Consider the following 26663-nt stretch of genomic DNA (forward strand, 5'->3'; position numbering starts at 1 on the left):
TAGTTTGTTTACTTCCTTGGCCCAAAATCTCCCAATGCTCATGAATTCATTTACTGTCACTGTGGTCACAAGAACTCCACATTGAAATCTTTCTTCTCTAAAGCACTGACTGGCTTTGGCAAGATACCAGGCACTAGTGTGAACTTTGGAACTGTCCTGGCTTCCTCTCCACACCTGCTCCATTCAAGTTCTGCTAGGATCTGTCATCTTGCCCAATAAAACAACTCTTAAAAGCTCTTTCTAAAACACCTCTGGACACTTGGCCCTTTCCATTCCCACAGTCACCTTCTTAGGTAGGGCTCTTGATAACACTTTCTCCCCACTTGGTCTGACTTGATTGAACAATCACAAACCGAGGGCAGAGGCTCAAAAATAACTGCTGAATGAGGTGATACAGAAAAAGATCTACAAGTCACTAAACTCTCCATCTGAGGTCTGGCCTCACTGGTGCAGCCCATCTTAAGACAGAAAACTTCACTCACCAAGGAGGCAGGGAATAAGGCTTAACTTATTTTTTAAGGTCAGATTAATTGAATTTGAATTATTTTCATAAGCATCACCCTTCTTAGCACAGTTCTGAGAACTTCAACAAATGACCAGTTGGATAACTACCACCACAATTAAGCTATTTCCATCATCCTTCAGCAGAGGACCTCTTAGCCTATCCTTCTTTGAAGAATAAACAAGATTCCACTGAATGAGGCACTGGCCACTCCTATTCCTCTGTCTTCCCTGCCTCAGAAATTTTCTAAAACCATGGTAACACCAAGCCTCCCAAGAATATCTGCAGAGAAGGCTCCAGGGGCAGAGTAGGTGAAGCTAGACAGGAGCTCCTCCCCCTCACTCCCCTGAGTGTGGGCCCAGCATGAGCCAGGGCTGCTTCTCATTGATCACGGGCAGGGCTTGATCCCTGGTCCCACAGGGGATGGCACTGGCTTTGTGGATGCGCACACTCAGGCAAAAACCTGCAGAGCCAGCCAATTGGGCCTTTATTTGCTTCATATAACCAGTTAAAATCTCATGGAATGTACAGTATGCCATTGTTTCCCTAAGTCCCTTTCATGACTTCGTTAGCGGGCTAATTCAGAGCAGACTGGCCTGGTTGCCTGCTGGAAGAAAGGACTTTCCTCAAGGACAGCAAGCTTTTTAACCGTGACCATGGCTGCAGCCATGTTAAGAACAAAAAGGGACCTGAAGTCGCACTGCGTCCTCTCTCAGTGAGGTCAGGGGCAGCCAGGGCACTTATTCTTGTGTTGGAATTCACGTAATTACTCTTCTTTTAATCTGGTGGGTGACCTAATGTGTTCCTAGCAGAATGCAGGAAATGGCCTTGCTGAGATCTGAGCCTTGGACAGAGTGAAGTCTGTAGATTTAGAAGGCCCTCTGGGAAGGAGGATTTTCAGTGTGAGCCCCACAGAAGACAGCTTTTTAACTCCCTAGGTTCATCTACACTGTGGAGAAAGAAGCTGGGGCTCTGGCCCAGCTCAGGACAGCACTTCCAACCTTGTCCTTTCTCCTCCTAACCTGCAAAGCCTGCTCAGGAACACCAGGGATGACTGCAGAAGAAAAAACGGTATTTGTTCCCTAGGAATCTGGCCAAGAACAAAGGCTGCATTCTGTCAGACACTTCCTTACCCTGTCGCCTGGAGAGCAGGCCTTTGTCTACAGGCCAGGCCGCATTATGTTGTTCACAGCCTGCCCTCCTAAAAGCACTTGTCTCCTCACTTCTAATTCAAAAACACAGGCATTCCAAATTTTCTTCTCTACTTTGCCAAATTTTGCAATTTATCTTTCTTAAGGATAATTTATTTTTAAATGAAAAATCCAGAAAAAACATAGACAAAAAAAATCACCCTGTTCTGCCCTTGTCAATCACTTCCACCTAAAAATAAACACACTTTAAACTGGGTGTAGTGGTAATCTCAGCAATTGGGAGGCTGAGACAGGACGATCACTGACAGTATGAGGCCAGCTGGAGCTACACAGTGAGTTCAGCCAACCTGCACTGCATAGCAAAACCCTGTCTCAAACAAACAAACAAACCACTTTTAAATCATCCCTAGAAAAGAGACTCTTTACTAATGAAGTAACTATAGGCATGCATGTGAAGAGGCTAAAAAGAACCACTTTCAGCAAAAATAAAAGCTATATATAAAGTAGAAAGAGACATAAGGGGACAAGGGTAACTCCGAGGCTTATGAAAGTAATGATAAAAGAGTAAAAATAAAATCACTCTCATGAGTACAAAAGGGGGTTACAAAAGTAAAATACAATGGATCACAAAGCAAGTAATATAGGTGAGGCACGTCATAAGCAGACATCTACAAAGTCCTCAGTCTTAATGTCTGAGACACAACAAGAAATGCCACCCTTAGTCCAATCTATGTGAAAATTTTATGATCAAGATTAATAGCATAAATAAAAACTCCTTTTCACCATTTGCTAAAAAATCTTCCCCTCTAACCTATCACAGGCATAAAGATTCCTAAAAAATGTTAAGCTAGGAAGAACAAGGTTTTCTAGTTGTGAGGAAGAGAGAATCCATAGAGAAGGTGTTATACGAGTGTAAAAATGTCACACTGCCAATTAGACAGTATGTAGACCCAGATCTCTTCCCGGGGACACAGAGGATGTACGTGACTTGGAGTCTCTGCTGCACTGCTATTTGCGAAAGGTAACACATTTGAGTTATACCCATTATTAGCATGTTAGCACAACTACTTTATCGCAACTTCTAAGCAACCACCTGACACATGCCTAAGAAACTGGCCACCAAAAAACACATTTTAATAGGGGTAAAAATATGGCAAAACCTAAAGAGGGCAGAAACAGTAAAGTAACCCACAAGATAAAATTGTTTCATAATTAGGCCTAAGGTTACTGCCTCTAAAAGCTGTTTGCTCCTACTGAAAACAAAAACAAAAACCTGGTTTTATCTAGGGTAAAGTATGCTAGGTACGATGAGGAAAATTCCAGAGCCTTACACCACTGATCCGTCTGCAATTGCACAGTGGCACAGGGGATGCCGGGGTCAACGTGGAAATGCTGCTTCTGGAAGAAATGGTTTCCTTTGGTTGTAGTGGAAGAGGATCAGTTCTGTTTCATTACAGAACAGAACTCAAAATATACAAAACTGTGAAATTCAGACCTTCAAGATGAGCATGTTCTGAGTTATTGTAAAAAAAAAAATTATGAGGAGAGCCGAGAGCTAGGGAAACAAGAAATAGAAAAACAAAGAACAAACTCTCCCTTCTAGGGCTGGAATTAAAGAGACTGAAACATGGAGAAATAAGGTTCCAAAATCCCTGGGCAACTGTGGATCTGCTATTCATTTTCCGATCACATTCAAACATCAAATTGAGCCTTCAGAGTCTAGGTGCCTTTGGGAGGCCCAGAGGCAAGCCTGCCACACAAAACAAAAGAACCCGGAGCAGTCCTGCAGTTTCCCAGCCTGCACATTTCTCCTCCATTCCACACCAGGAAGAACTAAGGTAACTAAGCAACCGAGAAACTGGTCCCCTTTCAAGCCATATTACTGTGCTGTAATATAAACCCTATGGTATTAGGAGGACACAACATAAACTGGTCAGAACCAAATGTGCAAATCCTCCTCTCTCCAGCTTTGTCTTTCCATTAACATTGAAGTCCCCACCGTCTCCACATCAGCCTTGGTGCCTTTCTCCCCGAGTTAGATCCCAGCCCCGTCTCCTCTCCCTGGGCACTGGGAAAGCAGGTGAAGGTGTTTTGAAAGCCTCCAGGTGGGAGTAGAGCAGCATCCAAAGACAGACAAGATGAGGGACTCGGGGTCTGCTGTTTTGGGGCCACACTAGGTGCTTTTGCTGCCCAGATGAGACTGGAGCAGGGATCAGACTGTTCCATATTCTGAGATCACGATGAACAGCTAAAAATCTGGCATCTTAACTCTTGCTTTTTAGGCCAATGACTCTTACACTGCCAGAAGGTCCTTTTTTTTTTTTTTTTTTTTTTTTTTTTATCAGCACCAGGGATTGAACTCAGCAACCACACGCTTACAAGTCAGGCATTTACACCACTGAGCTAAATCCCCCTAGAAGAGAGAAGAGAAACTTAAAATACCTCAACAGGCCCCTAGAAGGTTTAAGAAGAGAAACTTAAAATACCTCAACAGGCCCCTAGAAGGTTTAAGAAGAGAAACTTAAAATACCTCAACAGGCCCCTAGAAGGTCCTTTCTTGGTACCACATTTCACATGAAATTTCTACTTTCTTCCACGCCCCATTAAGTGCAAGCAGTGAGGGGAGCAACAGCTTAAAGAAACAGATTAAAGTCAAGGGTCAAACAACATCCAAGTTTTCTACAACTCTCACTTCTCTTCATTTCTCTACAGCCCCTGTAGTCATGAAGCACCAGATGATACCGACTAAGGGACCTTCCCGGGACCATCAGCCAGGCCCTGAGGGCAACTAAGCCTGAGAAGTGCTAAATGGCCCTGGGTTGCTCAAGAACTCTGACACATGGGCCTCTTCGGACCTTGAGTCCAAGGCCTCTGTGAACGTGTTTTGGGAGCATTACTGTACATAGATGCAAGAATAACACCCCACACTGGTCCAACAAGTTCCCCAGCTATCTAGTCTAGATCATGGGCAAAGGGAAAAGAAATAAAAATTTGGGATGCATTCAGGAGGCTACACAGGCAAATCATTTATAAGACTGTGACCAAGTTCAATCCAGTTTTGGAGGAAAGAGAAACTTAAAATGCCTCAACAGGCCCCTGAAAAAGAACACTTAGCGCCTCCCAAGACCAGTTCAATTGTATCTCATGGCCTAGAGAAGGCAAAGAGAGCTGAAATAAACGGAAAACCCCCACAGTCCCTGTGTCTCTGCCTCAGTCAATAGCTCATCTCACAACAATCAATACCCACAAATGCAATGCAATAGCTTAGATAATATGAAATCTCCCCTTATCCACAAGAGGTACCCTCCAGGACCCCCCCATGAATGCCTGAAACCAGACAGCGTCAAACTCTACATACACTGTACTGTTTTCTCCTTATGCCCTGCAGTGTCTCCACATAGTTCCAGAGTTGATCTGTCCTTCTGTGTTTCATGCTCTGCTTCCTTGCATTACTATTCTTCTGCTTTGGGAACATGAATGAGTAAAATAAGGGTCACCTGAACACAAGCATTGTGCTACCATGACAGCTGAGCCAATGATTAAGACAGCTACTGGTGGAAAGATGGCACGTACAGGATGGGCTCCTTGACCAAAGAGATGATGCTTGTCCCAGGCACAATGGAGCAAGACAGTGAGAGATTTCAAGACACTGCTCGTAAAAGTGTTCAATTTAAACTTTTGAATGGTTTACTTTAGAATTTTCCACTTAATATTTTTGGACCATGGTTGGCTACAGGTAACTAAAACCACAGATAAGGAAAACTACTGAACTGAAACAGGCTATTCTAAAATTCCATATGTGTAGCTTTAGAATTCATTGCTAGAATTAAAAGGGATTTGACTTTTATAAAAATAAAAAAGGAAACAGTTCCTGAAGTAAGAATCAGAGATATGCTTCCTACACACAGTCTTACAGGGCCGGTGGTGGGAGACAGCCAGCCTCTGAAACACGGCATGAAGTGTTTTCACAGGGCTGCTGTGGCTCACACTCACAATCACGTGCACACTTTTTACGAAATAGAATATTGTCCCTTAATGCTTGACAGTGCACAAACTACACAAAAACATATGCAGTGCATCTAGGAAGGACACTGCCACACCAATTAGAAGGCTCCAACCACATTTGGGGTGGTGACCCTGTTGCTTTAGGGTTATATATTTGCTCCAGTGAAAGCACAGGTCAGACATTACTCAAGAATAAGAGAAATGAAAAACAATATCCACCTCCACTGCACCAAACATTACACTGGCTCCAGGTGGTGTCACCAGCGCTTTCTCGTCTCTTTCTCCTTTGATATAAAGGAGGGGCAAATGCCAGTTCTCTGGGGAAGGCATGGATACACAACACAGAGAAGGGCTCAGTGATCTAAACCGGGAATTCTGTCCTTGGAATGATGCAGAAAGACTGTGGCTTCTCCGGAGGAAAGCCTAAGTCCTGACACGTGCCATAATTTCTCTTGAAAAATAACAACATAATCTAGGAGTGACAGATCAGACTTGTGTCTTCTTTGAGAAGTAACTGATTTAATTACAACTCAAAATTAAATAAAATAAAGCAACCACACACAGCCCCTCAAAAAGGAAAAGGAACAGGGGGAAAGTGAAGGACAACTTTTCTTTCTGCTCAGAAGGAAAACATTATTTAGAAGATTTGAATATTTAGAAGCATTGACAATCAGACCCACTAAAAAGTAACAATTATTTCTGGGTCCCAGGTTAGCTGCTGAATAAAATGCAGCTGTTGGAAAGACAGCTCATAAAACCCCAGGGAGCCTTCAGTGAGCCACTGAAGGTAAACACAGGTCTGCAATTCCTCATCTACCAGAATCCAAAAGACTCTGAAAACTAGAAGCTTAAGAAATAACTCATCTTGCAGCAAAAACTCATCTTGGCAGAAAAAACACTCATTTGGTGGCAAAATGTGAACTACATAAAATAATTGGTTATTTATTTAATCCTTCTTGGTGTAAATATTCTCACATGCCACTGCCAAACTGAGTTTGATTATGAGATCTTTAGAGGTAATTGACTAAATCAACCATATCTTTCTTTAAAAAAAAAAATCTCTGTGGGCCTGGGGATTTAGCTCAGCGGCATAAGCGCCTGCCTTGCAAGCAGGCAGCCATGAGTTCGATCCCCAGTACCGATAAAAACGAAAAAGAAAAAAAACAAAACAAAAAAAAAAAAAAAAAAAAAAAACAAACTCTGAATTTTAAAATATATTTGGCCTACACAAGGGGAAAATGACCATGGATCTGCAAAAGATGTGAGACCCTTATAAAGTTTACCAAAGGTCCGAGTGAGTCATATTTCCTCCAGTTGTTGCAATCCAACAAGCTTTCTTCATGTCAGACTGCAGTATTATTTGGCAACACTGTTAGAAATGGGAAATCTATTATACAGGGTCACAAGGACATATTAAATCCTGGTTTCCTACCTTCACATATTCCAGAGTTGGGTCCAGAAGTTGTGGATCTCTGAAAAGAGAAAACAAAAATATGAGAACAATTGGGAACAAAACATTCTTATACAGAATAAAATGTGTTCAACATTACTCTCAGCCTATTGATTTAAGTTATCTAGCTGGGGCCTCACCTCTGAGACTATACTCACAAGGGACAGACCTGGAAATCAGAACACAGAGGCAGGAGAAGAACAATAATAATACCGTGACCTCGGCCAGAGGTTCCACATGCTTTCCTGTCAAATTCAGGCCTGAGAACGTTAGATACTTACGTGTGACAATTCCAGGTTCACTCCAACATAAAACTAGCCTCAAAGTTTGAAGCAAAGACCTCCAAGGGAGGTAAAGGTGACAGCAGGCCTGGACTGGATGCCAGAACATGTAGCCCTAGTATCATCTAGGTTAATCCCCAAACGGCAGCTGAGCTGGGCCCACTCTGACACAGAGTGGAGGCTCAGGTGGCTGGAGCGGCTGCTCTGAACGGTCAGCATGTGGGTGACGGAAGAAAGGGAGCCTCACACCCAGTTCTGCTTCTCAGCCACATCGTTCTCATCACTGGATGCTGCCCACCCACTTCTGGTGTAACCCTGAGCAGTTCATCCTAACTTTCTTTGTTGCTCAGTGTTCTTCCCCATCTAGGGTCTGCTCTTATATCTACTATAATAATACATTAGAATTAATTAGACAATTACAAGTACAAAGCAGTGGGTGGCATTGAGGTGGTAACTTATGGAAAACAGAAAGATGTGACCAAGACAATAGAAGGCAGGGGAGATGTGACAGCTAATGTTTTTGGTGCTGACAGGATTATAGTGAGGGGTCCCTATGATGTGGAAAGACAGCTGCTGTCAGAGACTTCAACTTCAAAAAGCTCACATGTGCCCCATAGAAATGAGACCATTTAAAAAGGCGAGAATTGCTCTAAAGCCTAAAAGGCTAGACTCTGAGGCCGGAGGGAGTATCTTAGTGTCATCACTGACCCAAAGGCCATGTGCATCAGAAAGCAGAGAATGCACTGGCAAGCAACCCCCTGGGCAGGTGAGCTCAACCCCAGCCGGCTGGGCTGGCGTGGGCCATTTATCCGGTTGTTGGAGAGGCAGCACTCTTCCCTGAACCCACAGGTCAGACACACAACTACCTCAAGATGGAAATCATTCAGCTCAGCCCCCAACCCTTTACCCAGGCTGGACTGGCCATTTACAGCTGCACACAGCATACACGCACACAGGCCAGATGGTACCTACGACGTCTCTATGTATGCAAAGAAATGCATCTCATTTTAGGCTAAAGTCTCAAAAGGGCTTAAATTCACAGTCGCTGGCTGTACCCTCATCAGTGGGGTATGAATCTGCTTTTCAAAGCCTTCACAGGAAGTGAACTACTTTCAAACCGCACCATGTCTGCAGGCAGCTTGAGTCAGTCTGCTGTGACTGGGCATTTCCCTTCGCAGGCCTCTACCACCGGCTCAGAGCAGCAGCCTGGACAATGCCCTGATGTCATCAGGCTTGGTTCTGTGGTCACTTCTATCAGTACTAAAAACTGTCTGCAGCAGTTTAGACTTCTCCTTTAAGCCTCAGACCTTGGTTTTCTACTAAGTTAACATTTTAGGCTTCAGGCCCAGTCTTCTGGCCTTGAGAATACAGAAAAGATACTGGAATCACTGAAGTGCTGTTAATAGCAACATCCTGATATTTCTGTTTTCATGTATATTTTAAAATGTATTTTATGTACACATTCCCATACCTTAATGAATGAATAAAAAGTATTGGTATGTACTAGCTAAATTGATAGTTCTCAAACTTTTTCAATCTCAGAATCATTAACACTAAATGATTAAGGACCCTTTTTAGAGATATTATCTATTGATTACATAGCTAGATCTATTTAATTTTTACTGTTGGTATTAGAAATTAAAACAGAAATTTTTAAAATCTATTAATTAAAAACAAAATAATCCATTATATTTACATAAAACTACTATTAAAAGAGGTATATTTCAATAACAGAAATTTAGTGAGTGTAAACCTCTTATTTTTTTCTTTGCAAATCTTTTTCATGACTGGTTCAGTAGAAGCCAGCTGAATTCTTGTGTCTACTACATTCAATGTTACATGGTATGTGTTGGTTGGCTGAAATAAAGTCCATCTTCACACAGATATATAATTGAAAAAAAGGAGTTGGATTTTAACAGACTTCCAGGTAATTCTGAATACTCTGCTTTGATACCAAAAATAAAAAGTGGTAGCTTCTTAAAGGTTTAATTTTAATATGGAATCTGAAATCCCTCCCTCCCTTGTCCTCTCCTCTTGGGGGCTGACCTCGGGGCTTCCAGCAAGAAGTGAAATTGCTCTACTACTGAGCTGGAACCCAGCCCTTTGCATTTTATTTTGGAGACAGGGTCTCACTAAGTTTCTCAGGCTAAACTCCAATTTAAGACCCTTCTCTGCCTTAGTCACCCAAGTAGCTGGGATTATTGTCATGTGTGATCATGTCTTACTTGAAACTGTGTTTTTTATTCTTGGATTTGCAATGATCCTTTATCTATGTGTGATTTTGTAACCAGTACTCTGGAACACAATGATTTACTCTGGTATGTAAATCTCCCAGATTTGATTCATTTCAGCATAACATTTTTAAAATTTTGGGTATGGTACTTACCTAGCACACCTGTGGCACTAATACTAAAAGTATGTTTCAATCCCTAATGCTAATCTCTCCTCCCAAAAAAAAAAAATCAAACCAAAAAAAAAAAACCCCTCTAACATTTATTAATATCACCACACATCCAAGAAAAAAGTTATTAAATATCAGGAACTGTCAGATTGTAATAGAGAGTAAGGTTTTCCAAAATTCTGAATTTTGTTTTTCACTGACAACTAACATGTCACATACCCCTGAACTTCATTTGATTCACTTTTGGAAAATTATCTGTCAAATACCAAGATTATACAGACAATCTCTGTGAATTAAACTTTTTTAAAGTATCGTTCATCTCATTATTTTAGTGATCTTATTTGGAATTGTGCTATGATTTTTGCCTTTCCACCAGACTTAGCTGTAAAATTTTTTTCCTTTTACCTTCTGAAAGCTGAACTCTCCCCCTCTTTTTGCTGAAATGCACATGAAAACTCTGCTGAGATGGTTTTAAGGCTAAGCCTCACTCTCTCCAGGGAAGCAGGGCCGGGTCCTACATCCACATTCAAGTGATAGCTATTTTCTGTCTTGTTTCAGTAAAAATGAAAGAAGATATTTATTTAAGACTTGAGATTTAATAAAATAAAATTATTCAAGATTTTAAAAATTATAATTACATTTTCTTACTTTTTCACCACACATTAAGCAAAACTAATTCTTTTTAACTGACAGCCTTATTTTTACACCATCACTGCAAATGTCAATACACTGAAAAAGGTAAATATCTTAGCTATGTTATGAAAACAGGTTCCATCTTACAGATCCCCTGATAGGGTGGCAGGGACTCTCAGGACCACACTTTGAGAACCATCTTCTAAGTGAACAGTAGCTGTGGGCTCAGATATCTTTATCAACAGGTAGATGTGCAATGTATCAAAAACTCAGACTACAAAGTCAAAAGTAAGTAAAAGGACTATGGCAAGCCCAAAAGCTTCTACACCATAAAGCAAACAGTCAACAGAATGAATAGCAACTTGTGGGTTGGGGGAAAATATTTGCAAACTGCATTATCTGATAAAGCATTAACATCCAAAATACATAAAGAACTCATACAACTCAATTATAGGAAAAACAGATAACCTGGTCGAAAACAAAAACAGGTGAAAGACTTGGTTAGACATTTCTCCAAAGAAAACACAAAAAGGGCCAAAGGTACACATAAAAATACTCAGCATTATTAATCATCAGAGAACTGCAGAGCAAAAGAACTATGAAATATGACTTCACATTGATAGGCTGGCTATTCTCAAAGAGTAAACAGTGTTGGTAAGTGTGTAAAGGTGCACACTGTTGGTTGGAATATAAATTGATGTAACTACTACAGAAAATAGTATGAAGGCTTCTAAAAAATTTAACACAGAACTACCATATAACCCAGCAATCCATCATCTGGGGGTATATACCCAGATATGTGTTTTCCTTTGTTCACTGTAGCTTTATCTATAATAGATAATATATAGAGACAACATAGGATGCATGGATAAACTGTGATATCTGCCTCACAGACATATCTACATATGATGGGATATTAATTCAATCTTGAAAAAAGAGTAAGCTCGTGCCATTCACACACAAAGATGAACCTTGAGCCAGAAACAAAAAGAAAACTATATCACAATTGCACTGTTTTGTGGAACCTAAAAAGTTCAAATACACAGAGACTGAACAAAATAGTGATTACCAAGAGTTGGTGGAGGGAGGGAATGAGTAGACATTGGTCAGAGGATAACAGGTAGGACATATACAGAATGAGTAAATCTAGAGATCATATGTACACCAGGCTTATAAATAATAATTAATACTGTACTTGGGATTCATGTTAAATGAGATTTTAGCTATCCTTGCCCCAAAAATAAAAACATGTGAGATGATGGATTCGTTAATGCTTTACTATAGTTATCCCATAATGTCATGTTTCTCACCTTAAATATACACAATGAAAATAAAAAATTTTTTTGGTACCAGGAATCAAACTCAGGACATGTGCTTGCCAGACAAGTGTTTAAGCCACTGAGCTATATTCCTGGCCCAAAACTTACTTTAAAAGAAGTGCAATTGGAACTTTAGTGACCCCTTTCTCATGGTGTCTCTTGTTTTTCTTCGCCTCTCATTGATCACTGGTCCACACAGCAGGGGTAAAGGATTTGATACAAATATGGTTGCTCTTTGTCCTTCAACAATTTACCTGTTGTTGAATAATCCAACATATTTATAGCATGTCATTTCCTCACTACTTTGAAATTGTTCTCACTGTACTTTCATTTACTTTAGTTTCACTTTCAACATCTGTGAAACGTATCACACAACACCTGCACTCTACAGGGTTTATTAAGGTACCTAGAACTCCTTAAAAACAACCCCAAACTCAGCAAACACCTCGGAAGGAAACATCATGATAGGTGAGAGCAGGACAATCATCAAACCCTTAGATAGAGCCACTGTCTTGCTTACTTTCAATACCTCTAAGTTGGAATTTAATAAGTAAAGGTTTCTCATCTTGAACTAATAAGTTAACTTTCTAATTATACATAAAAGAAGACCTCAAACAAGTGCTTTGCAACAATAACCTAGCCAGGTATGGTAGTGTACACCTATAATTCCAGATACCTGGGAGGCTGAGGCAAAAAGATCACAAATTTGAGATCAGCCTGGGACATACAGTAAGATCCTCTCTCAAAAAAATGTACACTCTATGCTTGCCTAGTACCACAGTGCAAGAATACAGTAATACCTTGGTTCATGAACAGTTCTGTTTGCAAACACCTTGGTTCACAACCAAAAGCATTTGGCAAAATTTTGCTTCCATTCACAAATTCCACATCACATGACAAATATAACCACAGCCATCTTCCCAACACAAATACAAATGAGGCCCCAAAATTGTAAAACAAATTAAGTTAATAAATTAAGGTGACCCCTGTACTTGTTCTCTAGAAGACAAGAAGTATAGTAAAAATACAAGAGGGTGGTCTGACTAAGGAAGGGCCATGAGAAAGTATAGGCTACCCAGCCTCCAAGCGACCCCATCTGTGAGGGCGACACTACAGCTGACACTGCCTTGGGGCCCTCTAAGGTAGAGGGCCTGGCCAGTGGAGGTATGTGCACCTTTCTAGGAGAGTGTGGGGCTTACCCTGAGGACTAGCTTAGAGGTGTACATGTGAGCTTTGGAGACAAAGGGAGAGAAACACTTCAGTTTTCAGAAGGTGAAAGCAAAAGGATTTTGCACACCCAAATCCAGGGAAAAGGGTAACATGTGTTCTGCCTAAAAACAAAGCCATTAATCATAAAATATAACTTTATTTCCCTTTGTGATACGCAGAATAGATGAGCTGATGTGAGAAATGCTATAATTAAATTATAACTGGATTTCAGTGATGACACTGAGAAATCGCAGTATCACTATGACTGAACAACTTATAGGAAAACCGAGTTACTGAGTATTCATTAAGGTAGGTACGTCTCAAAATGAACAACCAGCATCCCACCAAAAACAGAAAATGAAGCCCTGGATTATGTAGTTAAGTCCTGGTAAGTAGATGAAGTCTTCCAACTCAGCTCCAGTGCTAGCCACACTATCATGATGCTGTCAGGGCACAATGACATTAGTGAATGAAGAAAAGCCAGCAGGGGCAAGTTCTCGGGACAGGCTGTCTGGCTGAGGGGTCCTGTGTACGGCTGTAACTGTGTGAACCTGGGCCTGGTTCACTGTGAACACAACCCATCATGGTGTCGATTTTGTCTGTGACATGCTAGCTGCATCATGAGACAGCTGTGCAGAGTGAATGAAGGCGAAATTAGTTCATCAGAATATTTAAAACACTGCCCAGCACAGGGTAAGTAATATATGAACCCTGTAAGTGCTATAAGAGGGGCCTGTGTGGTAAGTACATTAATCAGATCCCGTGCCTCCCCACTAAAAATAGTTTAGGTAAAAGGCAAAAAGATGAAGCAAAATACAGATAAATGATAAACTTCTCATTTAAAACTTGCACTTGTGCAAATAGTAAGTAGAAAAGACGTAAATAAACTTTCATTGACCAAATTTAACTGTGAAATAGCAGGATGAAGTTATCAAAGATGCGGCTGGGCTCCCAAGCTACACCGACAGAAGATCAGAAATCCAGAATGAAAGCAGCTAAGAGCCACTTGTCACTGCACATTTGGGAATATGCCCTTAGACTTTAAAGGTGAATGAAAGGGGAATAAATACAATACTGGCCCACAAGACAGACCCAGAAAACCAGGAACGATGAGGAGAGAGAGGGGCTCGTGAAAACAGCACCGGTAAGAACTGAACTCCTTCGAGAGATGGTGGACACAGACAGACACCTAACAGCATCAGGTCTCTGTGCAGAGAAGCAAGCAAACATTCTCTGTAGATAGGGCTTGAGGGGATCACGGTAAGGAAGTTAGACAGGGATGGAGGTGGAGCTATAGGGTGATTTCAGGCTCACTTAAGGAAGTACCAACAAATCTGGCTCTCTGTAGTACTGGTTGAAGGACCCCTTTAGATGTATAGCTGAACATCAGCAGAGGTTACAAAAAGACACTAAAATATGACAGCCACCTCTATGAAAGGTGAGGCCAAGAGAAGCCACACCATGTTCAGGAAACCTGAGCAAACCTTTCCAGCTGTGACACTGATCTCAGGGGACTGTGCGAGGCTGGGGGAGACACACTGATCCACCATGTTAGCATCTCAGTTCACGCATCCACTTCTCAGGAAGCAAGACTAGCAAAAGCAGCTCAGCCAAATCACTTGGATAATCTTCTGAGAAGATATCTGGCACTCTGCATGGGATTATTTTCCTTTTCCTCATTTGAAAGACCTAAAGAGCAGAGAAAAGGATGAAACCAAAGTCCCTCTTGGCCCTGCCCAGATGAACTCTGTAAGGCCCACTGAGGGAGCTCATCCATCCTGTTCTGAGGGCAGATCCTGCTGAAAGGGCTTGGGGGTGTCCCCTCACCCTTTCTGGTGAGACAAGGGAAGGAATGAAGGAGACAGCCATAAAGCTAAATCAGTGTGTTACAAATTCAAATGGCTTTACAACCAATGTTTCAAGCCAAATTGAACTGATACTTAAATGCAGATGGCTGTGTGTCCTGCTTTCTTAGCCAGACACCGAATTCCAGCTCAGGAGAAAGGAGACAGTCGCCCCATACACTCTTCCCAGAGAGCCAGAAAGCTTAGCAGTTGGCTTAAGGATTCTGCCTCTGACTTGAAATAGAATATCCAATTATTCATACAAGACTGCAGCATAGTCCTTGAACCACAGATTTATATTCTCCAAGAGAGATCACTAGAAAACAAACAGAAAAACTTGGCAATATAAATGAGTCGTGTTTTTAAAGTAAATTTTTCTTTTTTAGCTTAAGCCAATTATGAATCCCCACCCATAACTCCACAGTGTGGGAAACTCTATTTACAACTGGGCGTCTGACAGGCACCATGGCCCCTCCGCAGGCGGGCCTGCTGCCTTCTGTGATGGTCAACAGGGGAGGCAGCAGCACGAAACCCAGCTCTCATTATTTTATTTTTTTAAGTTTATTAAGTTCTAAATAACATCACTGTGTCTACTCTATTAAGTCATTCTTTCCAGTGTCCCACTTTTTAAAGTTCAAATTCTAGGAAACTTTAGCTGAGAGTTACAGAAATGATACATTTACTAGTTTCTCATCAGTAACCAGATTGATAATTTCCTTCCTCTTAAAAGGACTGATCTATAAGTGTTTGCTATTTTGAGTTAAAGAGATTCTCCCCTTAAGCAAAAACCTCACTAACACAGACCTTTTCCAAGTGGTTGGAATACAGCTGGGAAATAAATTTTTTAAGTCTGTCTTAAATTATAGAATGTCTTAGATGAATCACTGTTTACTTCTTTAAATATAGAATAAATTAGTGGCAAACAGTGCTGCCAAACAAATGTCCTTTTGGATATGACAAAAAAGAAAATCATTTGCAGTAAGATCATTATTTCATGCAGTGGAGGAATGTGAGAGGTTAGATCTAATTATTCCAGACTGAGTAGGATAAAGGCTTCCCTTAAATTCTACATATACCAGCAACAGGCAGAGTTGGCACACCATGGTGTGCATGGGTTATGTTTGGTATCCAGTCACTGCATAGTATTTTTACTGTATTTACACAGGTTTCTCTCTGTAGGAGACACTCTACCAGTAATGCGTCTACTGCACGCCGAGCACCTCCCCTAGCTCCTGCACTGGTCCCAGCAATAACAAGCATCTGCAGTGTGTCACACACAAAGCAAGGTGATGGAAACACAGGAACCAGAGTTAAATCCTTGCTTCCAGAGGGAAACAGGAAAGCAGGGAAGAGAGATCCAGCAAATCCAACTCTGCTCCAGTTAGTAAGAGGGATCAGCAACAGGGAAAAGCCTAGAGGGTCCTTCAGACAACACTTAAGTTTTAAGGCATTAGTAGGACTTGTTCTGACAGAGCAGACCCGGGGAGGTGGGATGATAAAAGACTCCAATAAGAGAAGGACAGGTAGAGACACGGGGCGTGTGACACCATGGCACATCTGGGGAAGCATAAGCTGTCAAGAATTAATACCCCTTAGTCCAGACCACTACACCTCTTGCTGGTCACCTGTAAAACCCTCCTCAGCCGCTCACCAGCTCTTCAATCTGCTCTCCACACAGCAGCAGAGCGATCCTTCCTGAGACCATGTCCCACCCCTACTTGGGACTGCTCCCATTTCAGCAGGACAAAATCTTCCATGACATTGTGGCTTACAAGCCTCGTTATCCTGACATCAGCCAGGTTTCCATCCTCAAGATGGAAGCATAATTTAAAAACCAGTTTCCAACATCCTTCTTCCTGGCTACTCAAACAAACAGCAATCTAGGTACTGCTGTGAAGGGACTTTGCAGATGGAATGAAGGCCCTGCCAGGCACAGTGGTAACTGACCCTAACCTGGGCAACATAGCAACATCTTACCTCAAAAAAAAAAAAAAAAAAAAAAAAAAAGGAAAGAAAAAGAGAATATCCCAAATAAATTCACATTGGACTACCACAATTATCCAGATGGCCTTGACTTGAAATATGAGGCACAGTTGAGGTGAGGGACCTTGCTGTTATGACAGCACCTGTGGCACAAAATTACAAAAGGTCCCTAGGAAATGGAAGCTGACACTGGCCAAATAGCCAAAACCAGATGTCAGTTCTGACTGAAAGGAACTGAACTCAGCCAACAATCCAAATGAATGGGAAAGCAGATTCTTCTGCAAAGCCTCTGAGAAGGCAGCTGGCTGACATCTTAAGTGTGACATCCTGAAACCAGACCTCAGCTGAGCTATACCAGGTTTTCAACCTACAAAAACTGGGAAGTAATAAATGAGGGTAAAGTCACCAAGTTTTTGTTACTTGGCAAAAGAAAATTAATATGCTTATTGTCTCTTCCACTGTCTTATCTCAGCCTACTGACTTTTCTTCCATTGCTCCAACAGGCCAAGCCTGTGCCTACCTATGTGCCCTGGCACTGCTTGTTCATTTGCCCTGAAAATCCTGTCCTCAGATACTGGCAGGCTCACTCCCTCACAGGATTCGGATCTCTGTTCAGACACCTCTTTAGAAGCCTTCCTTAGCCATCCTCACTAATTTAACACTCCAACTGTCCCCTTCTCTGGCTTTTTGTTTTCCACATTATCTGATATATTAGGTACTATTTGCTCAGGGTCTCTGTTGGAATACAATCTTCTAAGGGTAGGAATTCGTCTGCTTTATTCGCCTTGGCACTTGGGGTACAGCAGCTGCCCAGTAAAGCGTCCGCTGAAATAATAGGAGAGCAACTACCAGGAGCACAACAGTGAGGAGACAAGAGAGTAGTGAGGAGAGCAACTACAGACACGTGAGAAAGGACTTCCAGGACAGCTTCAGAGAGCGGCAAGGACAAGGCATATGTGTATGTGGAGAGTATTCTGAGGAGGATTCGTGACAGCATTTCTTACTGCAACACATTTTTCAATCACATCACGTCTATCATTAAAGTTACAAAAAATGGAAATTCTCAAGCAACACATGTAATATGCAAAATAGATACGGAATTTGAAAACAAAAGCACAAAGCATCATTGTCAACAAACAAAAGGCAGGGAGGGAGCAGGAAGGATCCATCTAAGGGAGCAGCTCACCTGCCCTGGGTGACCCTGAACCTCAGAACAGGGCCATCTCACCCCAAAGGAGACAGGATGCGCAGGAAACAAAACAATACACACTCTAGCAAAGGAGACTAAAAATGAAACTGTTTCCACCACAAATGCTGATGGAAAACAAATCATAGCAGTAATAATTGTCTCATCTAATAACTAGTCACCACAGATCAGCTTCACGTTGACTGGGATTCAAACCACAGTTACCTGCTTTGACAGAGAACCCAACACTGACACATAAAGATATCTGGTTTGGTGGTTGCCATGAGCAAAAGCACAAGGATTACTCTTTTTTTGGAGGAAAAGAATAAGAATAAACAGGTAGATACAAAAATAACATTCAATAGTTTTTAAAAATAAAACAATTAAGACTTAATGACTAGATTAAATAAATTAGACACAATTGCAGAAAATTTTTTATGAACTAAAACAAAAAGATAAAGAAATTATACAGAATGTAATACAAAGAAAAAAGGCAGTGGGAAATATGAAAGAAACACTGAAGGCAGAGTCAGATGTAAGTACATTTAATCAGAGCACTACATGAAGACAACTGAGAGAAGGGGAAAAACAATAGTCACAGAAATAATGATGGGGAATCTTCAAAATTAATGAAAGGTATCAATCCTTGGATTCACTGGATCATGAAACAGAACAAATAAAAAATAAATCCTCACCTAGACATACTGTAATGAAACTACGTAACTATCAAAGACTAAGAGAACTTGCCACTCAAATGGCAAAGAAATATTGCTTTCCAGGTGATGGCAATTAGACCAATAGATTTTCATCAGCCAAAAGGGAAAAGTGAAATGCTCAAGATTTTGTGTCCAGCAAAACTATCAAGTAGAAAAAGACTGTTTTGGGCAAATAAAAACAATACCTTCAGGAAGAAGGGAAAGGATGGCAGAAAAAAGCTTAGTCTAGTGAATAATGGACAAAACCAACAAACCAAACAGAGAACAAACAACCTGGCAAACATGTAGGTAACTTCTAACCTAGCTCTTACGGTATAAAGCAAGACACACATCTCATTTGTGTGTGTGTGTGGGGGGGGGGGACAAACTACCTCCTCATATGATTAGAATGGCTACCATCAAAACAAAACCCCCCAAAATTGGTGAAGACGTGGAACACCTAGAGAGCTCTTTGCATGAGCGGTGGGAATATAAAATAGTGTAGTTCGTATGAAAAGCAGCATAGGAGTTTCTAAATATGCCAGGTATGGCAATATACGCCTATAGCCCCAGCTAAATGAGAAAACCATAGTGAGACCCTGTATCCAAAATAAAGGGAAACATAACCAGCAATTATTTATTTATATATATATATATATCAGAATCTCAGCTATTTGTGCTACTCATGGCAGTACATGTCTGTAATTTCAGTCCCTCAGGAGGTTAAAGTAGGAGGATCACAAGTTTGAGGCCAGACCAGGCAAGTTAGAGACCCTGTCTCAAAAAGAAACCGAGTAAAATAAATGAATATGGACAGAGAGGGAGAGGAGGAGAGAGGGTAAGACAGAAGGGGAAGGGAAGAGAGTACAATCCAAATATCCATCAGTGGATGAATGGGTCATAAAAATGTGGTATACATATATGATGGAACACTATTTAGTCTTAAGGAAGAAAATTCTGACATGCTACAACATCGTTTAACCTTAAAGACATTATATTAAGTGCAATGGGCCAATTACAAAAAGGCACATGGTATATGATTCTACTTACATGAGATACCTTGAGTAATTAAATCCATAGAGACAGAAAGTAGAATGGTGTTACCATCCTTCTGGGTAGAGGGAAGAATGAAGAGTTGTTTAAGGTTAAAAAGTGTCAGTTTTGGGGGCTGGGGATTTAGCTCAGCGGCATAAGTGCCTGTCTTGCAAGCAGGCAGTTGTGAGTTCGATCCCTGGTACCAATAAAACGAAAAAGACCAAAAAAAAAAAAGTGTCAGTTTTATAAGATAAAAAGTTTTAGAGATTTGTTGCATAAAATATCATTGCACTTATTTACACTCCTGCGCTGTGTACATAAAAATGGCTAAGAACAAACCAAGCACAGAAAGACTTACTGTAGGTTCTCACTAATATGTGTAATCTAAAAAGTTGGTCTCATAGAAGCTGAGAGTGGAATGGGAGAGTAGAAGGGAGGGATGGGGGCAGGTTATCTTCAGTAATTGTTATGATTAAATAGAAGCTAAAATTCTGCTGTGTTACTGCATAGCACAGTGATTACACATAACAGCAATGCACTGTACGCTTCAGAAAGCCACCAGAAAAGATTTTGAATGTTTTTACCAAGAAATAGTAAATGAGAAAAATAGATATGTGTACTGATCTAGATGTCACACAGTGCATACAGGTATCAAAGCAACACGTTATTCCATTAACGTATAATGCTTAAGTTTTTATGTATTAGTTAAAAATAAACAGTATTCAGCTAAAAATGGCTAAATGTTATATATACCATGGCTTTTATACATGTGTATTTTAACACAAAAATTTACTAGAAAAACAAACTAAAATATGAGGCAACAAGAGAACAAAAAGAGGAAGATGTCTAGAGTTGAGTGTTCTAAAGTCCTCTCATTGTCCTGAAAGAAGGAAGGTATTGCTATGGTTTAGGCCTGGAATGTCCCTGGAAGGTTCATGTGTTAAGGCTTGGTCCTCAACACAGCAATGTTCAGACTAAGAATTTTTTAAAACTGATTGGCTCATGGAGGTTCTCACTTCAGAGATGGATTTGATGGACTCGTCATCTGATGCCATTATTGGGGAGCAGTGCTTAGGAAGTGGGGCCTGGCTGGAGGAAGTAGCTCACTCTCACCCCAACCCACATTAGATGAGTCCTTTTCCTCCATAATAGGTTCTACCATGAGGTTCAGCATCACCACGGGCCCAGGAACAACGATTCCAAGAGGCCACAGGCTGAAACCTGAGCCAAAAGAAATCTTTCCTCCTTTTAAGTTGTTTTTCTCAGGTGCTTTGTTGCAATCATGGAAAGCTGACTAATATAGATATTGTCTACTTTGTGTCTTACAAAGTAATAGAAAAGTATTTTAAATGTAATCACTAAATGAATAGTATGGTATTTTTTAAAAACATAATTCAAAATAAAACAATAATTAAAAACCCATAGTTTTAAAATTATGTGCAAATAATACAGAATTATAGAATAAGAGGCAGGTATAAACCCAATATATTACTAAACACTATAACCAAAATTGGGTAAAATTCATAATTAAAAAAACAAATTTTCAGAGTATAGGATGCAGAACAAGAAGGACCCAGTTAAAGTGGTATTTTGAAAAAAATATATATAACCTTAAATGCTTGGATTTAGACCTTTTTTTGTTTTGTTTTTTGAAGGTCTCACTGTAGTTCAGGCTGGCCTTGAACTTGTGGCGATCCTTTTGCCTCAGTCTCTCAAGTACTAGGGTTACATCCCTGGCTATCTGGTTGGTTTTAGAAAAGAATGAATGAAAATTTATTGAGTTCTGTTTAAGACAACAGAACAAAGAAAACAGTACAGAATGCGTAGGAAATTAAATATAAATCAATCTGGAGGGGTGCAGGAAGAGACAGCACTAAACATTATGGAAATGAAAAAGGAACATAATCGCAGATAGAGGTGTGTGACAAGAGAATGTCAGGGGCTGGAGGGGTAGCTCAGCGAGATAGCACTTGCCCAGCATCCTCAAGGCCCTGATCTAAGCCCCTTAAAATAAATGAATACATGAATGAATGAATAGACTACGAATATTTTTTGTCAATAAACTTGAAAGCTTAGGAAAAATGAACAAATTCATAGAAAAATAATACTAAGACTTTAAAAAGAGAAAAAATCAAATCAAACTAGTCCTGTAACTGTTAAAAAATGGAATTAGTAGTTCAATAACTTCCCATAAAGAACACATCAGGCCTAAACAGCTTTTACTATCTAGCAAGTTCTATCAAGTTTTGGAGTAATTGATTACTTGAAAATTATATCAACTCTTTCAAAGACTTGATAAATAAGACATTATTACTGTGGTATTGAAAGCTAACACACACACACACACACACACACACACACACACACACACAAAGCTAACAAAGTCAGTGAAAGAAAGGAAAAGAACAGGCTAATCTCACAGGTGAGTAGGTACATAAAAATACTAAATAAAATAGACAAATCAAATCCAAGAATGTATAAAAATTCATTGCACTGAAATTGGGTTTACTCTGGTAAAAGAGCCAGTTTAACATGAAAATATGCCTTAAAACAGTTCACTACGTTCACAGATTAAAGGAAAAAATAATTTGGGCATCTCATTGACAAGGAAAAAATTTTTTTATTTTAAAAAGAATAAAAAACAATAAAGATGATGCAAAATTTCAAAACAAAATGATGGAAATTAACAGCGGTTATTATGTTGTATATTGTTGTCTTCAAAGCAGTTGCTCAGATTACCAGATATAGGCATGCAAAATTGATCAAACAATATCAGCACTAACTATTTTTTTCAATGAACTATTAGAATGAAAGAAATCATTTGAAAAAGTCATCTTTTCAATCATCTCTGAGGTAAGAGTTTAAACTAAAAATAGAAGAGAATGTCTTCAACTGGACAAAGGGTATCTACCAAAAACTTCAGCAAGCATTGTTCTGATTGGTGAAATAATAAACACATTAGTAAAACCAATCTATCAAAAATAAGACACACTGCTCCTGTTTACCACTGTGTTGCAGGTTTTAGTGAATATAGTTAAGTGAGTAAAAGAAACAGTATTAGAGCACACAAAAGGAGAACAAAACTGTTATTATTCCTAAAAGATGACTGTCTGTATACAATACACAAAGACTCTATACAGAGACTGTAAAGATAGTCCCTCAATATGAAGCACTATGCAAAAATCATAGAATTAAAACTTCTTGAGCTTTGGAACTAGAAGGCTTGTAAGTTTGCGATGGAATTCTTGTTTTGTGGATGTTTATTTATCATTATTCACTTCTAGAACACTTAGTTGAAAGGCAACACAAAACATAAGCTGAGTTTGACCACTAGGCTGAGTCTCTGTTTACCTGAAAGTCAAGGGGCCATGGAGGAACACTTTAGCCTTGGGACCCACTTTTATACCATGATATGTCTCAGATCAGGAGAAGTGAACAGTAACTGTGGGGGAGGTATCCTGATGGCTTCAGTGCATTCGCATGTGGACGTGGCCTTCACCCCCTGTTCACCAGTACAAAGCTCTGTCAACACCTCAGGATCTTGGTTGGGGGAAAATGAGAAGCATAGAGGGAAGGAAGAGATAGCAATAGGTTTAAATCTACTAAGATTTTGCATCTTGATGAGATTAACGTGTAAGGAAGCTTAGCATTTTCTCTCACCAAATGCATAATATATGTTTTAATTATTTTTGTTTGTTTTTCTGAGACAGTTTCCTGAGTGCTAGAATTACAGGTGTGCACCTCCACTCTCAGCATGCTCCTTTTATATTTTATTAGATGATATTCATGGTTCTAGGATCTTACCCATTTTAGCTGCCTCTTCTCCAAAAAATCCAAACTATTTAGAATTCCTGGTGTCAACAGGCCTAACATTCCCATCATCTTACCATTCGTTTCTGCTTTCTCTGACCATTCCTTTCCAAACCTGTACTCCCAACAACTTAGAATTAATAACATCTCTTCCCAGCACTTCTTTCCCAGGAATTGTAAAACTGTACAAAGGCAAACCATCATAATTCAATGTGATACATATTTTCTGCTTATCTTTCTTAGTGGATTCTAAGGACAAAGAACAATGTCCATATTCTGTTCAGCTTCACATTTCTAGGACACAGCCGCTCAGTGCTGGTTTGACTGAATGAATGTGTCTTGGTTACTTTTCTCTCTTTGTCTGACACCCAAAATTAGGGGAAAAAAAGGTTTATTTAGCTTACAGTTTTTGGAGGTTTCAGTCCATAATCAGCTGGCTCTAAGGCAGGGTGGCATGGCACTGGAGCAACACTTCAAGGCACTAGCCAGAGCAAAAAAGGGGAAAACAAGCCTCTTCTCATCCCTTACAGTGCGTGCATGCAAACTACCCCCAACCCACAGGGCAAATGTAGCACTCAAAAAAATCTCCTTGCCCTCCTTTGCAAAGAATGAGGATATTTACAAAGTAAAAACCCTGGTTTCCTGCTGAGTCTCTCAGGTAAAACATCTAAATTCCTCAAGTTGACACAACTTGAGAAACTTGCATCAAAACTGTAATAGTGCACATGTGTACCAGTGTGTATGTGATGTATGGGTGTGTCTTCCATTATGCAGTTGACCTAGTCCAACCCTTCTCTTCCATCACACTCCATAGCTTCACCAAGGAAAGAACAGTGCTGGAGACAGAGGAGGAAAGAGAAATGTTGTTTCTGGGCTGATGGTCTTTCTCATTAAGTAGATCACATATTCCAGCCTATAATGGAACTGCAATTACTATTAATCAGCTTTTTGTTGCTGTGACCAAATACCTAAGAAAAACAATTTAGAAGAAGCTTCAGTATATGGCTGGCTGGTTCTGCTGCTGTGGGCAACAATTTCATGGTGGGAGAGTGTGATGGAGCAGAGGTGCTCCCTTCATAGCTGCCAGGAAGCAGAGAGAAAAAAGGAACCAGGGAGGAAGGGGTCAGGGACTAAAATTAGTCCCCAAGGCCACACTCTATAACGCACTGTCATGGTTTGTGTCTGGATGCTCCCCCAAAGCCTCATGAGATCATGGCGGGGGGAGGCTTTTGGGAGGTGGCTGAACCTACAGTGTGTGATTGGTTCATTGTGTAGTGATGAGATTTAAGTGTGAGAGCCACACCTGCCCTAGGGCAGAGAATCTGAATACAATGTAAGAGATGGAAAAGAGGCTTGCTCCTTCCTCTTGTTTTTTTTTTTTTTTTTTTTTTTTTTTTTTGCTTGTCTCCTGTTGCTAAGATGGGTTGCCCCTCTGCTACACTACCCTGCTTTACAGCCAACTGATTATGGACTAAAAACCTGTATAAACGGTGAGCTAAATAAACCTTTCCTCCTTTATCTTTGGGGGTTGGGTATTTTGTCTCAGCAAGGAGAAAAAAGTAACTAAGACACCCATTGCCTTCAACTAGGCCCTATTTCCTAAGTTTCCTTTACCATCAGAATATGAGCTTATCAATGAATTAATCCCTGATGAAGTTAGCACCCTTGTGGGTCAAACATCTTTCAAAAGCTCCACTTCTGAACACATAGGACTTGTGGAAGACAAAACACTATAACAGATGGCCTCAGACAGAACTTCCCCAGCAACACATCATCACTGCTGACAGAGCACTGCCTGGCTCCTCAGACCTCTGGGATGCTTTGAAGTGATACTGACAGACTGACTACTCATGCTGAAAATGAATCTCCCTGGGCATGTTTGAAATGCCAGGGAGGGAGTTAAGCAGGCGTCTGGCCAAAAGGACAGAACTTACCACAGGGCAATTTCCATCTGTTTACTGCAAAAATGAAAAGAAATAGGTGCTTAAAACAGGCTGACCTCATCAGTGGAGTAATGACATCTTGGAGAAAATGTCATACATTCTGTGCTCAGATTAACAGGTTACAGGAAGTCCCCAACTTACAAACAAGTTCTGTTCCAGGAGAACATTTATAAGTCAGATTCACTTGTAAATCTGACAAAATGAGTCTTACGCACCTTTGACACAAATATACAATGTAAAAAGTAAAAAACAAAAACAAAAAACTCATGTCACCACTATTTTTCCTCTTTCTTCTGGACATTTTGGACTCTGATTGAACACTATACTACTGTACACTATTGCAATGCACAGTAAGCACACCGCAGTTCAACTGTGACAGTGTCCTGCAGACATGTGAGCTACTTCCAAAATTCGTTTGCATCTAGGAACACAAGATCTGTTCGTTATCTGTGAGTTTGCAACTTGAATACTGACAAGTCATGAATTTATTTACAGATCTGGGGTTCCTCACTAAGTTTCTGATAGAATTATTTTCTTGTAGGCAGGAGCACATTGTTTGAATCTGCCATTGCTAATTTTAAAAGGCATATGGCTTTAAACATAGGAAGAATTATTTTCTTGTAGGCAGCAGCACATTGTTTGAATCTGCCATTGCTAATTTTAAAAGGCATATGGCTTTAAACATAGGAATATAACATTTTTAGATGCTCAAGTTATGAAAATATTTTTGTTTCATCACTTTGCAAATTAAATGAGAAGAGATTCATTATTGCACATCTCCCAATATACTAATTGATCTTACTTGTCAGAGTATGCTTCACTTGCAGGTGATAGGATTAAGGTTAAACTTTTTTTATTCTTTTACCAGTTAACATGTGATAAGAGAAGTACCCTCATTAGGTACTAACACATTAGAACATTAAGGATATTTCTTAATGACCAAACCAACATATCAGCTTCAGAGCAGAGAGAATTCTAGACAGGAGCTCATGTTTCTGTGGTGGGGGATTTGTCTTGCATTTCTGATGTTAGAGCTAAAACAATCTGCCAGATGTGAATTGATCACCTGACATGATCAGCCATGTGTGATCATCTTTCTTGTTCTGAATATTAAACTTTAATTAATGCTCCTAAAATCACATTAGAATCACATCAAGGCATGATGTCGACTCATTCTGAAGGTGCAGTTATCCAAATCCTGGAATATGTGATTGTA

General features: G+C 40.2%; 1 protein-coding gene across 2 annotated transcripts in view; it reads right to left on the reverse strand.

The window, feature by feature from the left end:
* Positions 1–26663, reverse strand: part of Bcar3 (BCAR3 adaptor protein, NSP family member) — a 205806-nt gene that overhangs the window by 68626 nt on the left and 110517 nt on the right. For both annotated transcript variants that reach the window (XM_013143004.3, XM_003479161.5), the window contains exon 3: positions 7091–7130. In XM_013143004.3, the coding sequence (XP_012998458.1) occupies positions 7091–7130 (40 nt within the window). The remainder of the gene's footprint in view (positions 1–7090; positions 7131–26663) is intronic.

The sequence above is a fragment of the Cavia porcellus genome, unplaced genomic scaffold (assembly GCF_034190915.1).
Source record: "Cavia porcellus strain 051 isolate PalLab524CR breed Dunkin Hartley unplaced genomic scaffold, mCavPor4.1 scaffold_1, whole genome shotgun sequence".
Lineage (NCBI taxonomy): Eukaryota > Metazoa > Chordata > Mammalia > Rodentia > Caviidae > Cavia > Cavia porcellus.